At 39.5% G+C, this 17,802-nt stretch overlaps 1 protein-coding gene across 1 annotated transcript in view; it reads left to right on the top strand.

The window, feature by feature from the left end:
- Positions 1-17,802, top strand: part of DCHS2 (dachsous cadherin-related 2) — a 60,895-nt gene that overhangs the window by 19,559 nt on the left and 23,534 nt on the right. The window contains 9 exon segments of the mRNA XM_066317692.1: positions 198-434; positions 1,797-2,816; positions 4,164-4,339; positions 4,700-4,799; positions 10,044-10,201; positions 11,306-12,140; positions 13,068-13,313; positions 16,771-16,905; positions 17,150-17,359. Of these exon segments, the coding sequence (XP_066173789.1) occupies positions 198-434; positions 1,797-2,816; positions 4,164-4,339; positions 4,700-4,799; positions 10,044-10,201; positions 11,306-12,140; positions 13,068-13,313; positions 16,771-16,905; positions 17,150-17,359 (3,117 nt within the window).

Consider the following 17,802-nt stretch of genomic DNA (forward strand, 5'->3'; position numbering starts at 1 on the left):
CAGTGGCTCTGTGAATGGTGAAGTTCATATAGTTTGAAAAGGACTTGTCTCTCAAAAATTTAATTGGGAGTGCTGATTTTTGTCCACATGGTCTGGCCTTCTCTTTGAGTAGTGATACATGTTGAACTATTTTAACAGCCTGCTGAATTTTAACTTACATCTCTCTTAAGTGCTGTTTTATTTCTGTGTACTTTCAGGAATTATTTACCTGACCTCAGCTCTTGGCCACCTGGCACGTTCTGCACTTTTCCTGTCTGTTTCTGCACGGGATGGGGGTGGTCTTCCCTCTGCCAGCAGTGCAGCTGTCACAGTAAACATCCTTCAGACTGTTTTGGTCCCTGCCATATTTGAGAGATCCCGGTATAGCTTTTCTGTTCCAGAAGATGCACCTGAAGACAGTGTGATTGGCACCGTAAAGGCCAGAGAGCCTCCAAGTAAGTCACATTTTCAGTCAGAGATTACGTTGTATTTTTGTTGTGACCATTAACTGGAAATAGCTGTAGATGATTTTTTTTCCCCCATAAACCTTCATGTTATTCATTCAGTCTCTCAAGCATTAAATAGAATTTACTGTTGGTATTTACAGCCACTGGTGTAATGGCTGGTTTATCAGGATACTCTTTAGAACAGCTGGACATTGATGGTACTCTTCTTGGTGGTCCACAGAGATTGGCAATGGTTTCCATTTTCTTCCTGATGGATTTCTGTAATTGTAAATGGGGAAATAGGAAGCATGTTGTGAAAGCTTAAGTAAGTGTGACAGTCTGGCTCATATTAAAGCATTAGCCATGCAAGGCAAATCTCAGAGCAATACTTAAAATCAGAGAGTATTCAGAAGTTTCAGAGGATCTGCAAGAAGAGCTCCTGGCTACCCCTCAAAAAACCAAACCAAAACCCATCAACCAAACAAAACTCCCCATTGTCTCAAATTAAGTGGAGAAGTCCAGATGAATGTTTGTGGGATCTTTTGAAAAGAGATTTAATCCATCTGGTTTTGTTATAATTTGTAAAGGGAAATGGGTTAGCCCCTGACAGTCCTTGGTCATAAAAAGCCCTGTCCTGAGCAGTACATATTTGGTTCCTATGGAGAGCAGTGGGATCTGAGAGTCCATGTAACAGCCTGATGATGGATCTGTAAATGTAAAGTGGTAGATGACAAGGTTTCATACAAGCTTCATTACTTAGGTCCTTCCATTTCCTTCTTTTGGGAAGAACTGTCCTCAGGGTGGAGATAGCACCCATGGGGTGGCCTTGGTAGTAAGCCTGACTCTTTAGATAGCTTGTGCTTTAGGTAGCATCTGATGTATAAATGTTACAACCATGGCCACCAATGAACACTAAGTATATTAAAATACACGTTTTTTTAGGGAACTGCCACCTGTTTCATTCCTTGCTATAGTGAATGCCTGTGTGTAGTGAAATTGCTCCCACAAGACTAATTTATAGGAGTGATTTTTCTGTTTTTTAGATCAGGGTAAAACAAGAGGCTATTATGTGATTTTCTCTATAGAGTTTTATAATACAAGTGCGATGAAAATCAAACAGTGCAGAAGTGGGAAAACTGTATACATTCATATTTTACTGAAGGGCTCCAGGGATGGGAAGAAGGAAGCATAAAAAGCCCAAGAATGTCAAACATCTGTGTAGCTTACATTTATTCCATTGAGTTTAACAGCATGCATTCTCCCCAGATGTTCTTGCCAATGTTTGTGATCATGGTTTTTTTTTGGTTTTTGTTGATCGGTTGGTTTTTTGGAGTTTGTTTGTTTTACATTTTTTGTTGTGTTCATTTCTAGATTCGTTAGAAGTGGTTTCTTACAGGATTTGCTCTGGTGATCCACATGGAAAGTTCTCTATCGACCCCCAGTTTGGCATTATCCGCACCAAGAAACGGCTTGACCACGAAGCTCAGTCTGTTGTGGTGCTCACTGTTCAGTCACAGCTGGGTAACTCCCCTGTCTACAGCAGCACTCAAGTCAACATATCTGTGACAGACATTAATGACAACCCTCCAGTATTTCCTACCAAATCTGATAAAGTAACCATCTCACATACCCAGCCTCCTGGCACTGCTGTCTACATTGCTCATGCAGAAGACAAAGACAGTGGCCTAAATGGGGCAATCAAATACAGTATTGCAAGCAAGCAGTCAGATGCATTTAGCATTGATCCAAGTCTTGGAGTGGTAAACCTTACCAGGACAGTGTTTGCAGAAAAGCAGCAGGAATATACTCTACACATAGCAGCTGAAGACTGTGGAAGTCCTTCTCTGACTTCTCTGCTGATGCTGACAGTGGTTATTGAAGAGCAGAAGATGGGCCCTACTTTGGTTTTCCAAAGCTTGGTGTATCAAGTAGAAATCAGTGAAGCTACCTCCCCAGGTGCCCAAATCCTTCAGGTTCAAGCCCACTCACTTGATCCACACAGCATTACCTCCAATCTGATGTATTCCTTAGAGCCTAGCACTGATTCTGTCGCATTTGGAATCAGCTCTGATACTGGCTGGATTTATCTTCGGAAACCTTTGAACTATGAATGCGTACAGATGCTGAGTTTTAGAGCCTTGGTCAGCACATCTGAGGATGAAAACCTTAGGCAAAATGCAAGTACATCTGTTATAGTTAATGTCCTGGATGAAAATGATCATTCTCCCATGTTTATGCGTGAGAGCTACTTCTTTGAAATTGAGGAAAATCCGATTCCCAGTGGTGTGGTTGGCACCATTACAGCTATTGACAAAGACTCAGGAAGAAATGGACAGCTTTCCTATTACCTCTTGTCTGATGGAAAGTATTTCAAGATAAATTCCAACACAGGTAGCATTTTATGATTTGTAATCTGCCTAATATTGCTTTTGGAAAGCAGCCTTCCCTAGGGGTATGGAAGTAAAGTATAAAGCTTTCAGGAACTGTTGTGAATCCTTTGGGTTAACATATGAATATTTTAACTCAGAGCCTCACAATTTCGGGAATGAAATAAACTCAATACTTTTTCATAAAGAATGAACTAGCCCTTAAGATTTTTTTTTTCATAACTTCGTTCGGGTCAGAAGTTTCGGCATTTAGCTGAAACAAAAAGAGAAGTTTTAAGTTATAGCTTCAATAGCTCATATAAGATATTTTTTTGCCTGTGATCAAGTAGAGTTGAAAAGTACAGATCAGCCGTATGTAACTATAAAGGTACTTATGAAGTTAGACAAAGTGATTTAAAATACTTGTGAATGCTTCTGTAACTGACGTCCAAACTGAGTTCATGTTGTACATGGCATCACAGACATCAAATTGGCTGAGAGAAATTTTTCACAGCATAGGATGTACTCTGCAGTGTATCCCAAATGCCTCAAGTAACAGGGGTTATGTGTACAGAGTGTAATACCAGAGCCTAAAGGAAGGGAATCCTTCAAGGGACACAGGCACCGTAAATAATTCAGTTTAGAAAAATGATTCGTAGGGAGCAAAGATCTGCTGTTTAAAATTCCTATTTCCGGATGTCCAGTCCTCACGGGGAGTGAATAAGCTTTCCCAGAATTTCTCAGTAGGAATCTCGAAATAAAATCAGGTTCCTTTTGAGTACACTTATGGAAGTTTACAGGCAAACAGAATACTAGGAGTTAATCAAGAAGATTAAAAACAACCCCATGTTGTTATCTGTGTGATGGGCTTTGGTCAACCACAAATCTCCGGCTATATTGGGTATGGCTAAGCAGATAGGGAGAAGATTGGTCAGATTTATTTGCTGGGTTTACCAGAATGTATGGGAGACATAAGGATTTATGATTAATGTACATAATTAATAAAGGCCCCTTGTCAGCAGTTAAACCCTTGTGCTCATGTGTTATCTGCCCTGAAGCGTGGTGAAGGCCAGATGGATTTCTTTGGACGGTCAGCACTTTGGTCTATACTGTTTTAAACCTTTGCTCCGGGGCACCCAGTGTACAGTAAAAAATGTCGTAGGGCACTGAAGTACATATGCAAAACTGTGATTAACAGGATGTTTCTAAAGGATGAGGTTTGGAAAGCTGAGGTTTTCATGTCAGCGATCAGGTGTATCAGAGGGCACGTATCATTATTTCACATTGAATTAAACGCACAATTGCACGCGCTGAGTGCTAGCATACACTAAACGCCTGACTCCCTTTCTCCCCCCTTTTCCTTGGCCGTCAGGTGAGATCATCAGCTGGGCGGCGCTGGACCGCGAGGAGCGGGCGCACCACGAGCTGCGGGTGCTGGTGACGGACGCGGGCCGCCCCCGGCGCAGCGCCACGGCCGCCGTGCGCATCGCCCTGCGCGACCGCAACGACCACGCGCCGCGCTTCCCGCAGGGGGCGCTGCGCCGCCAGGTGGGCCGGGGAGCACAGCGCCGCCCCGCGGCCGCCCGGGGCCCGGACACCGCCGGACCCATGGGGATGGCGCGGGCGTGACCCTGGCATGGGTGCGGTGGGATCCCTTCGGATTGCCGGCCTCCCAGTCTGCCGCAGTAAAGATGTCCGGGTTAGCGCTCTCTATGCAGATCGCCGCAGGGGGTTGATAGAACTCTGTTGTTTAACCATCTCCTGAAATGCTCGTTGCGCTCGCTGTAAATATTACTGAAATGGAAAATAGAGCAGCAGCTAAACTCTTGTGTTATGGCGAGGGATTTGTTTTAAGACTGGCTTTATCCATGTGTAATTGCAAATCGTTTATAAACTTCTTGGTGACAGGTTTTGGAAGGGCAGCCATCAGGGACGCTTGTTACCACCATCTTTGCAAAAGACTTGGATTCTGGAAACAACGGTGTTGTATTATATTCATTAGAATCAGGTAAGAATTTAAAGGGTTGTTAAAACAAAAAGATACATTAAAATAACAAGCATTTTAGAAAAGCCATGTATCATACAAAGTTTTATGTTTATTTTGTGTCTGCTAGAACAAAAATGCCTCTGTAAATAGGAATCAGCGCCATCATGTGTCTTACAAAGTATCTAAAGAAATGCAATCAGCTGCCTTTCCTCCCTTTGCTCTCTGCCCCATCTTTCACAGGGTTTAGTTGCTTCTGTGGCTGGCCAGAGAGTGTTCAAGCAGCACTCAGAAAAGATTAGGACCATGATAATGTACTGTACAGTTTAATATTTAAGTCAGTTATAGAACATCTTAAAGGAAAAATGTTCTCTCTTTTCCCATGACCAGTTGAAATTTTTCCTGCTAAAATAACAGTTTGTGACAGCCTGAGACAGGAATCAGAAGGATCAGCAGATAATCTGGGCAAACAGTGAGGTTTGTAATTTTTAGTTCAGGTTCCACCCTTTGTTAAGCACTGTGCTAACCTGACATAGTTACTTCTGTGTTATCACTGTCTAAAAACACTTCTCTCTAGTTTTCCCCATGATTCCTACATGTAAATAGTTCACTTCTAGTGTAAGCTGTAGGGTCTAGTTTTGTTTGTAGTGAAATTAATAACAGAGCAGTCCTAAATTAGAATATGAGTGGGACTGGGGCATTAATACTGGTAGGAGACATAGATATGATATCTGGTTTTGCTGCATACCACTTGCTACACTTTCATAAAAGTGAGAACAGCATCTGTAACCAGGAAGGAGAACAGATCTGTTCCTCCTGCTTTCCTTCACTATTGATTCAAAACAGTAAGAGCTACCAGGAACAGAACTATTTCTTTTTTGTTTGGCTTCTGTTCTGTTCTACCAGTTTAATGTAATCAATACTTTTTAAGCTTGAGATTTGTAATCTGTGGTAATTTGCATGTGGAACTTACTGTTTCATCAGAGCAAGAAAATATTATTCCCTTAATTTGGATATAAATGACTGCCTATTCCAGAGGGAATTGGACAGTATCTTAGACTTCTGCATTGCACAAAAAAGATCCCCCTTGTGAAAAAGTAATGCACAACCCATCATTTGAAAAGTGATGGCCAGGCAATACCAGAAGTGTTTTTCAGGGGTCTCTTGCTGTTTATGTATCCAACTATATCCTCTTTCTTCAAACAGCACATTGGATTTTCTTACTGGCTTCCCTTTAGAGCCCCAGAGGGAAGCAAGTAAGAGTTCAAATTATAAAAATGACTAGCAACACAAAATATGACTGCTCTTGCAAAAGCTGTCTCTGGAAAGAACAAAAGAGTAAAAACAGCAGCAAACACACCCCTGTCGCCCCCTCTTTCAAATGCAAAAACCACTACAAATCCCTCCCAGCCTTGGAACTAGATATTTTCCTGATAAACAAATCCAGAAACAGCTGAGCTTCTCTGATACTAATTTTTGTTGTTAGTTGGCTCACAACCTTTAACATCTGGTCTTCTGTTTCATGGTGAAGTTTTTGCCTGTTTTATATTTTAAAAAGTATTTTCTAGTTCTGGGACATTGTTCAGTACTTAAATATGAAGAAGAAATATGATTTGATTTACAGCCATATTTGTTAAACAGAGAGACAGCAGGTTCCTTGGAGAACTCCATGCAGACCAGTGCTCTATTCTTTAGCCATGGGACTGCCACAAGATGAAGAACTGCAAGTGTCAGTTGCTAAGCTTGTAAATGTTGCTGGGTAATTTTTAATGTTCTTGAGATCTTAAAGGAATGTCAAGATAGAAGCAATATATTAAGCTATGCAGGAATGTTAATGACAAATGCCAGCAAAATACATGAGGAAAAAAATCTGTAAAAGAACTATGAGGTTTACACACCAGATGAATTTTAGGTTATAGGGAATTATAAAAGTTCAAAATTCCCCTTCCTCTTCCTAGAAAATCAAAGCATATCATCCTTTAAAAACATATGTGTATGGAAATGGGTGGTCACATGACCCTACGCCCATTTCTGTGTTATCCCTAATTCAGAGGGAGGTTAATCCCAGCTGTGTGTACTATTTATTCCTTAGTGATGCTGGCAGTTGGAAAGTGACTTGCCTGGTCTTCTTTATGACTGTCAATAGGGTATAGTGTAGCATTTATAACAGAAATGAGTGTGTATTTAGAGGGCATCTGGAACTGCTGCTTGGTGTGTTAAGACCAGCATTGACAGAGGTTTTTACAGTTATATTTGGAGCAATTATATAAATGCAACATTAGCCTTTGACCACATAAGTGCCAAGAGAAGCCTTGTTACACTGCTAACATGCACAAATTGGCAAGTGCTACTCGTGTGTCTGTGAAGTAGTCCTTGTTCTCCAGAATGAGTAGCAAGCAATATGCAGGGAGCATTCCTAGACTTGCAGAGGGATACATTTCTGCAGAAGTCCTCATCATGTTCAGGTTCTTTGGGAGCCGTGGCATTGCCTTCCTCTTTTCTGTTGGGGAAACAACTTTTCCATTATCTCAAAGGAGGAGGACATGGTCGGGGTACTAAGTACTTTAACACCTAGGAAAGAAACAGTTTTCAGGAAATTAGGTAAAAATATATAGCTAACTATCACTGTGTGTTTAGGTCACTAATCTCTGAGAAATCTCTAGTGTTAGTTTGTGTCTGCTATCTGGGCCATTTTTGCCTAAATGCCAGTTTCTGTAGGGCCTGAAGGTTCAGCCAGCCAAAGTTCACAGTAACACATTGCTTGGTGTTTCTCAGGCCACGTTTTTTCTTTCTTTGGGAGGGTTTTGTTGGGTTTTTTTGGTGTGTGGTGATTTGGGTTTTTTGTGGGGGTTTGTTTGTTTGTTTTTTGGGGTTATTTTTTGGGTTTGTTTGTTTGTGTTTGGTTTTTTTTTTGTGGCTTTTTTTTTTTTTGTTGTTATTCTAAACTACAGTTTCTAGTTTCTTTGATCATCTAAGAGCACAGAGCTGAGAAGAGTGTCTGAGTTTTGGAGAACCTCATATAAATGAAAGTCTGGCCAACAGGTTAGACAAGGCAGAGGTGAAAAATTTAATTGTAAAAACATATGTATTTATGGAAGGTTACTTTTGCAAGCTCAAGAGGAGACAGGGGCCATGAGAGTCTAGTTATTGAGAGATTAAATTTTTTTCTGTTCCATGCTTCATTTGCTCTTTCCAGTTTCCTCATTTCTTATCCATTTCTCCTACACTTTCTTCCTTTTCTCCTCAGACACAAAGGGACATATTTAGGATGTATGATATAAACAGCAGTTGTCGAATTCAGGTGACTTACGGAGATGAGAGCTAAGGGAATGTTTCTGGAAGTGCATTGAGTATAAGCTTTTAGAGGAAAGACTGACATGCTATATAAGTGTTAAACTTTTTTCTCACTGTAAGTTTTTTTCTGACTATCAATCAAATGACTACACTTGGAATACATTTTAAAAATAGATTGATAAAAGTATTAGAAAAATCAATATGGGGAATTTCAGTTTTGCTTCTCTTAATAGTGTGTTACCAGACAAAAAAATGAAAACACGAAACACAAAATGGAAGTCCTAAGGGGTTTTTCCTCTATACATCTCTTTCCAGTGTTTTCAGATTTTTGCATTACTTTCATTGGCACCAAAATATGCACAAAACTATTTCATGCAATATTTGAATTTTAGTATAACTGTAAGTATGGGTTTTAGCAAAATACTGAAAATGCATGCAATTCACATTATGTGTTCTGTTTCTCATATCTCCTGTGACTTTTGCTAAGCTGGGATTTTGTGTCATGAAACGTTATGGGGAACAAAATAGTAGATCTGTGACTGGAGACATATTGTTGGGACTAACACCAGGAAAGTAAACCAAAAGCTATTTATGAAAATAGTAACATAGCAGCATTAATATTTTGAAACGACCATGAAAAATGCAAAATGCATGACTGTCTCCTTCAATATCATTGTCTCTCTATATTGTTTCCTTTTGTTGGCAATTTCCTTGTTAATGTTCCAGACAGCAAGACTCAGCCCAGAAGGGACTGATGGAGAATTAGAAAGCTATATTCACACAAAAAAATAGCAGAACAATGTTGAATAAAATACCTATTTGTTGGTTGTGAAAACCTAGTTTTATAACTAGTTTGCTGAGTGATTTTTCTTCAAATGTTACAGGTGCAAATATGTTACAGTTGCAGGTCATATAATTGGATACAAAAGTGAACATCCATATATGCAGTTAACTAATTTGAATGTGCAGATTTGGAGAATGTAAACAGCTTCATGCTCACTTAGGTGCCTATGGAAATGTAATTTTTTATGTGTGTTTTGTGTGCTACATCTGCACTGAATTTATTTTTACCACAGTTGTTTACTATAATAGCAGCTGTTATGCTGCAAGACTTTATTTAACTCACTAGCCCACCTTATTCAAAATTCACACAACAGAAAGCTGTTTGGATAGTATTCTAAGAGAGAAGTGCTTAGAACAACTGTGATTTTCTCAGTTTCTGGTAATGTATACAAAGTTATAGATACTTTCCCATTCTAGTAAAATTTGAAAGTAATTTGTATTCCATTTCTTGAAAATGGGGGAGCTATGTGTCAGTCTCTTTTCCTAGGGGAGATTTAGATTGGATATTAGGAAAAATTTCTTTCCTTAATGATTTGTCAAGCATTGGAACAGGCTGCCCAAAGAGGTGGGGGGCATCACCATCCCTGGAGGTATTTAAAAGACATGTAGACATGGTTTAGTGAACTTGGCAGTGTTAAAGGTTACACTTGATGATCTTAAGGATCTTTCTCAACTTCAATGATTCTAAAATTCTAAGTCACAGAGAACTATTCATTCATCTGTGGTAAAATTATTCTTTGCAACTCTCAAACGATGTGGCTGCAAGTTAATTAAAAGCTACTTTATTAGAATTCCACCAGTCCTTGATGAAAGATATAAGCATAATTTCCAATATTCACATGTTGCTCTGCAATAGCTTTCTGTAAGATTGTAGCTACCCCCAGCTGGCTGCTGGTACAGAGCACAAGCAGGGCAGGTGGCATTGTGGTTTATAATAACTGTGGTTTATAATAACTGTGTACTTAATGAAAGAAGAGAAGGTGAACCAAACAAGACAGAGAGATCCAAATGCATGCAGCAGGTTCCTTTCCTTCAGGTCCTGCTCTTTTTCGCTGTTCATTACAATGTTCAATGCTATGGAGGCAAGCTGTTACTGATTTGCAATAACACATATCCGTTTTTACCCCGCAGAAGAGGATATAGGATACTTCCAGATCGATGCTGTCAGTGGAGAGTTGAGAACAACCCGGCCTCTGTCGCATGCTGAGAGATCTGACTACAGAATGATGGTCATAGCCAAGGACCAGGGGATGCCTTCACTGCAAGGACATGCTGCTGTTTACATCCAGGTACTTATGTGCCTTGTACTGATAGAACAATTATGTTAAATGCTTAGTTTCTTTGAAGATAAAATCCAATTTTGGAAGAAGGTTGGGAAACAAACTGAAAAAAGGAAGAAGTTCAAAATTTTAAGTACCTTGTCTTATGGTAATTTTCCTTAGCTGTTTTTCTGTTGAGGGAGGAAATGTGAGGGCAGACTCATTTTGATTTGTTAAGAATGTACAACATCATTCTTGATCATCTTGCAAATAGATGATGCTTGTGCTTTAGTAGGAGATCATTGGAAACACTGGAAAATAGGAGAAAAATATCCAGGTAGGCAGAAAGAAAAACAAATATCAAGTGTGACTGAAATTAGGGAAGAGAGTAAACTTTTTTGTTTTCTCCACTAAGTTGCTCTCTTTTCTAAATTCTGTTTCTATAACCTTGTATAAGGATATCTCGTTTCTTTGTGCTGGTTTATACAGAGCTGCTCTTCACAGGAGTGTGAAATGCAGTGTGTGCTCATTCCATAGCCAGCCACCTGCTGTTCATCGAGCCACAGTGGGGCTGCTTTGTCCAGGCCACCTATGCACTTCTCTGTCAGGGGCTGAATGTCATTGAGGCTGCTGTTTTCAAGTCACCCTAAAGATGGTTAATTTTGGGTAGCTTGTCGTAACATGATTCCCACAGTTAAAGAGAGTTAAGAACTCCTTTCTCTGAGCAAGGAGAGAAAAAACAGGTGATGAACTGACTGTAATCCCCATTCCCTGTCTCCCTGCATCCCTGGAGGAGGAGGTAGAGCTGGGAAGGAGGGAGGGGTGGGGGGAAGGTGTGTTTTTTAGGTCTTATTTTACTTCTCATTATCGTGCTCTGATTTGTTAGCAATAAATTCAGGTAATATCTCTAATTCTAGTCTGTTTTGACTGGGATGGTGTTTGCTGAGTGATCTCTCCTGGTCCTTGTCTCAGCTCATGAACATTCATTATGTTTTCTGTCTCATGTCCAGTGGCATAGGGGAGTAAGAAAGCATCTTTGCTAGTACTGGCATCCAGCCGGGGTCGGCCCACTATATATTAAAATATTCATAATAACAGTGGGAAAATATTGCAGACTGTATGTTTTCGTTGCAGGTGATCCCACTTGCCAGTGGAAGATCTGACAACTCTCAAGACTTCAAGCACTTTGTTGTACCTGAAAATTTTAAACCTGCACAAGTGTTGGATTCTCTGAAGGCACCGAGTAACCATCTGGCACTTAACAGGAAACTGCATTTCAGTATTTCTAAAGATGATAATGTTCATTTTGAAATAGACAGCTTGACAGGAGACCTTTATCTTTCCAGGGAGCTTGACTATGAAACAGATTCACACTTTCTTTTACAAGTTATTATAAAGGATTATAATAATCCCCCACAAAATAGCACTGTCTTCCTAAGTGTTGATGTAGAAGATAAGAATGATCATTCTCCATATTTTCAAGATGACTTTGTAGTGATTGGCATAGAAGAAAATGTACCTGTGGGCACTCTGGTTTACACATTCAATGCAAAGGATGGAGATGGCAGTTTTCTGAACAGCAAAATAGAGTATTCCTTAGAAATGAGTAACACGGGGGAAAATCCATTTCTTATTCACCCTTTGTATGGCACTTTGACCACAGCTTCTCCACTGGACAGGGAGATTACTCGTTCTGTGATCTTGACAGTGTTTGCAGAAGACCAGGCAATAAATCTGACTGATCGTCGGCTGGATTCCCAGGCTGTGAAAATTGTTATTTTAGATATCAATGACAACAGTCCCAGTTTTGTGTCTTCCCCTCTTTGCTATGTCATGGAGGATGTGGAGGTGGGCTTCCTTGTACACCACATAATTGCAAAGGATCCTGATGAGGGAAGAAATGGACAAGTTACATATCACATTCTTTCAGGCAATGAAAACAAAACATTTGTACTGGATAAAATCACAGGTACTGTAACTTCTCTTCTCTGGGGTTTCTTGTGTTGTGATTCTCACGGTAACATTTGGGAGTACATACCATGCGATGGTGAAATACCACATTAGTTTGGCACGCTGCCCAGGTCACTTATTGTCCTCAGGGGTGATTGTCTTGGGCAGGGCAGTACAGTGCACAGTGATCAAGCTCTGTGAGACTCAGCTCAAAACTTTCAGCTCAAAACACTGTTAACTGTGTTGTGTAGGTATACTGGGGCATCTTCCAATAGTGCATTAGGGGAGGTGGGAAGAAAATGTGTGCAGTGAAATACTTCATTCTGGTTTTGGCATGATGCATACTTAAAGCATGTGCACATATGTATGTTATGGTATGTACACATGAGGAAAGGCAAAGTTGAGAACGAGCATTACGCTTTGGCTGGAACGTATTCAGTGGAGGCTCAAAGTGCTGATGAGTTTCATTTTTCAGCCTTCTGAAATTCTCTGGTTTTTAACTATTACACTATGTTCTCACAGATGTGAATATCACCTTAATAGTTACAATGTTTTCTGGTTCTTATTCTGATTTTGAATTCATTAGGTGATGCAGCTGACCCTGATTTGTAGGGCTCCTAAATGCATACTTTACATGCAAAAGAAGACAAATATTTAAGTTAAATAAGGTTAAAAAGTTAAGCCCAAAGTTTAATAACAAGCAGTCTCTGAACTCCACTTGAGTTTTCCATGAATTCCAATTTCCCTGGATGCCAAAGGCAGTATTTCTGGGCCAATTAGCATGGTAAAGGTAATCACAGGTAATGAATGACTGCAAGGTGTGGAAACCTTGCAGCAGTGGCATAGTGATGCTACATTGAAGCTGTGAGTGCTGGAACAATTAGGATAGTTAGGATAATAACCTGGATCAGGATAATTTCTTTAAAACCTTTTTTCTTTAAATCAGGACTCTTAACTACAGCCCAGTTTCTAGACCGTGAGGTTTGGGAGCGCTACAGTTTGACAGTCATAGCTCTTGATGACGGCAGCCCAGCTCTCTCTGCCACACAAGTTCTAACCATCACTGTTCTTGATGTGAATGATGAGACCCCAGTATTTCTGAAGCAACTTTATGAGACTTCAGTTTCAGTTCATGAAAACCAAGATCCAGGGGAGTTTATCATAAGAGTGGAGGCTATGGACCGAGATGCAGGTAATTTTTGTCTTTTTGCTAGTAATTTACTTGTGGGCTGTAGCAGACCAATCCAATCTTGATGCCTTGTGTCTGCAGCTGTTGTGCTTTTCCTACGGTAATGTACGACTTCTGAGTTTCAAAGTATCAGTTTTTGTTCAGACTCTCAATCTTTAATTGGAGCTTGGAGGTATTGCACTCCGAGGTAACTTCAGCTCTGGTGGGTATATTAAATGTAAAATTTGTCCTTGTGTGAGAAAACTTGTAGGTTTCATGTGAAGAAAGCCAACGTATTCTGGGTATAAATGGGCGAAAAATATTCAACTCCAAGTTAATATCTGAACATTTTGTCACTCTCAGTCAGAGCGTTTTGGATAGTTTTAAAGCAGTTCACTAGTCAAGAGTCGTGGATTTGTAACAGAACCGGCAAGTATGCACTCATCTTTGCTGACCAGAGAGGGGCACTGTCATCCAAGATTTTCCAGCTGGCTGATCTGTGAAGGGATGGAGGAAGCTGCTCCGGATTTTAAGTAGGCTTTTACATGCTGAAGATTGTTAATGTATTGCTTTTCAAAAATACACAGAATGGATGAATATGATGTGGGGATGGTTCATCTCCTCAATGAATCACATGTAAGCACTAAACATGAGAGTCTGCTAAGCAACAAAAAGTTCCCTCCAGTTCTTCAACTACCTGCTTTTTTGAACTGTCTAAAATGCATAGCATATGATGTTAAATGTAGTACATATGCTGGAGCAGTTATACAGGGTCTATGTGATAAATAATAAAATCTGGGAAGAGAGTTAAATATTACAATACTGCTGTCTTTAGCCCAAAGGTAGTCTCAACTCTGTGAATGATTTCATTTTTACTGGGGGTTCAATTTCTGTACTTTCTTTAGAATTGTGTAAGACTGTGCTATTCTAAAAGCAGATAATGGAATTTGTTAGCAAAATAATCTTCTGTATTCAGTAAGATTTGTAATTTTAATGTGGAGCACATAATGAGTACAAAAGGCTGGTGTAAACTCAATAGAGGTATTATATAGAAAAGACATTTCCCCACAAGTATGTAAAATATTTAGAAATTACGTATGGGTAGGTATCCCTGTCTGTAATGATCTCCATAACAGCTGAGCTGCACTGCAGTCTGCCTCTGTATCTCACTCTTCCAAATATTTTCTTTCTTTTGTGGATCACAAAAAAAAGATGTTCCTTTCAGAAAGGTTTGAAAGATAAAGGAGACAACTCAGAATTTTCTTTAATTCTTCTCGCTCCTTTTCCATCCCTTATATTTTTTTCACATCTTGTGGGAGATACAGCAGAAAGGAAATTTCCGGAGCAGTTAGTGGGAGGGAGTCGGGGTGGCTTGGCAGGGTGGAGAGGAAGGGCATTCCAAGTTGTACTGGGTGGCACAGTGTGTGCCTGCCTGTGCAGACACTTTGGGCTGGAGCACAGTTGTGGCTGATAGTTCCTTCCTCCTATTTTTTTAAAGTACATTTTCCAGTAACCACAGTCCTTCTGTTGGGTCTTTCTCTCACATTTGCATGATTTGGCCCCATGTCATGGGTGTGTAATAGTATTGTTTCAAATTAATACTAAAATGATGTTCATAATGTAAGAAAACTTGATTTATATAGGAGTCGTATAAATATAATGCTGCTCACTTTTCTTATGTTTTTGGAACACAATTTTTGAATAAGGTGACTCTTGTCATGATGTACTTTTTTTGTTTTTATATCATACTTGTTTATACACACTCTTTAAATTGCAGTTCACATCCCAGTAATATTTACATAATCTCAGTGGAGGATTTTCTCACTCCACACTTTTTTGTTCACTTCATATGTTCCCTGAGTGACCACTGGGAGGAACCAGTCATTATCAACCTTTTGTTTTATTTTCCTTTCTACTTCATTCTCTGTGACTGGAAGAGAGTCTTTTTTGGGGGGGATCACAAGTAAAATTTCTGCTTTGGAATGGTTTTCTTTCACATGAATGAATATCTCTGAAACCTTTTTGTTCAGCCACCTCCCTCATGCACATTATGACACTTGCACTTACTGCATCTCTATGTTGCCTGACTCTGGGAGCCTTTAGGGAGCCTTCCATGCCCTCACCCCCACCCAGCTGACATCTGACGGGTTAACATCAGGAAATGCAAGTGTAAAAGGTGTTAACATTGGAAAATATGCATGTTGGAAAAATATGCATGAGAAAGCAAAGATACCAACAGCATATTTAAGATAGGTCAAGTTTTTTTCTTGAGGTAGGTCCTTGCAGTAGAACTGAACTAGCATTTGGCAAGGTCTCCTTTTAAGCTGATGTTCACCTTTGTGGTTGAATAGTTATATCTGGAGCCTTAGGAGAAAAATCTTAAAAGGTTAGTAGAACCATTGACTTACAGTTATGAGGCAGGCTCGCTGCCTTTCATTAGACATTATTGTAAGGTCCTATAAAGATGAGACTTGAATCTGGATTTGGGGCAGGGGGACATTTTTTATTTCAGTCTGTAATTTCAGCCCCTAAAATGTGACTAGTGCTACTGAATAATTAACCAGCAGGTTGGATTGAGTGCAAATGTGCTAGCTGCTCTGCTGTAGTGTGTGAATGTGTAGAGTCAGCATGCTCTTCTCCTGGGCAGGGTGCGCACCTTTTTCCTTCCTAGCAGTTGGATATGGGAGTCAGTAAATGCTTGGTAAATAAATGTAATTAAGATGTCACATAATTAAGATGTTCTTTAAGGGTTAAAAGTTTTAACTTCAGCATTGTGTGAATAGTCAACTTGGATGGCACCCATGTTTTTTCAGCACTGGTTGTGAATAGTGTCTTCTCTCACATGGGTGTTTCTCCATCAAATCTCATGCAGATTTTGTGCAGCAGATGACTGCAGCAGATGAGAACAGGTAGGCAGTGTTTGACATTGAATAAGAGTTTTCATATTATTAGAAGTGTAATGTAATTTTTCAGGTGTACCAACTGTCCCTGCCATACTAAAGGACTAATTCTGGGTGGGAAAAACACAGAATAGTTGAATGAAACATAGAAAAGTTTCCAAAAAGAAAAGGGCATGATAGTCAACGCTTTGGGTATAGCATAAGATTAAACTCATTAAAGGTAATAAGTGTGATGGAGATGACATTTTACTTTCCTTGGGCAGATGTTGAAACTAGAAGAAATACGAAAAGAATTATCTTACAACCATAATAGGTGAGAACATTGAGTCTCATTTCCTGTGCATCTAAGGTGGGCAACTATGAAATGAAGGTTTCTAAAAGCTTGTACAGTTTTAGCCTATTTCCTAGAGAAAGAGGGGAAGGCTAATATCCCTGCACTTTATACAAATTGTAGGTTTGATCAGGAACTGTATGGAATTTTCATTCAGAAGAATTTGGAGGGAAAAGAAAAACACAAATAAATAGATCTGAATGTGAGAAGAGTTGCTGTGTTTTACTAAGACTTCCATTCTGTTTTAAAGGGCTGAATTCCTTGCTTCAGTATGAAATCTTACCAGGAGCTGGTTATGAGAAGTTCAAGATGAACTTGGAGAGTGGAGAACTCGTAACAGCTGCATCACTGGACAGGGAAACCCAGGAGATTTTCAGTATTAAAGGTAGCGATGTGAAATATCTATGAATGCCTCTAGAGTGGGTAGTGAGAGTGAGTGACTTAATACTATCAGCATTACTTTTTTTCGTGCTTTCTGAATGAGTTGCAAATGGTAAGATTTTCCAGTACAGAGGAGCATATGCTTTTTGAATTGCACAAATAACTCTCCTACTCTGATATTGTTAAAGAACATGTATTGTTGCACCCACAACCACTGAATGAAATTTGCTTTCTTTTTATTATCTTAGTTTTGGTTCGGGACAGTGGAACCCCGTCGCTGTCAAGCACAGTGACAGTAATCTGCACAGTGCTGGATGAAAATGATCACTCTCCCATGTTTCTTCTTCCTCCTTCTGAGATCTTTATTCCAGAGAACCAACAGCCTTTTGTTGTTTATGTTATCCGGGCTGTAGATATGGATGCTGGCAATAATGGAGCTCTAAGATACAAAATAGTTGGTGAGTTGCATTCCATCATTTTGTTAGTACAATTCAGGAATATATAAACAGCAGCATCCAAGTTTTAGACTAGTCTTGACTTTACCAGGCCTTCCTACCTCCCATCTTGTCCACATGCTTATTTTATGTGGAAAAGAAAAGAGATCTTTCACCCTTTTGTCAGCACTAATAAGTGCTTCCGAGGCATACTTTCATTCTGCTTTCTGGATTTGAAATAGTGCAGAAGAGAAAAACAAAACAAAAAAAAAAAAACACCAAATGCTGGAATGAGACATTAATCATGAAGGCATAATTTTGTTCTTTTTGTTATAGTTGTAGAAGTCTGAATGTAAACATACCCTTGAAAATATACCCAAAAATTAATTGAATTTTGTTTATTTAATTCTATTTCATAAATTTTATTTTGTGAGAACTTCTTTCACCCAGCAATTAGTAATGTCATA

This window comes from Sylvia atricapilla, chromosome 4, assembly GCF_009819655.1.
Source record: "Sylvia atricapilla isolate bSylAtr1 chromosome 4, bSylAtr1.pri, whole genome shotgun sequence".
NCBI lineage: Eukaryota > Metazoa > Chordata > Aves > Passeriformes > Sylviidae > Sylvia > Sylvia atricapilla.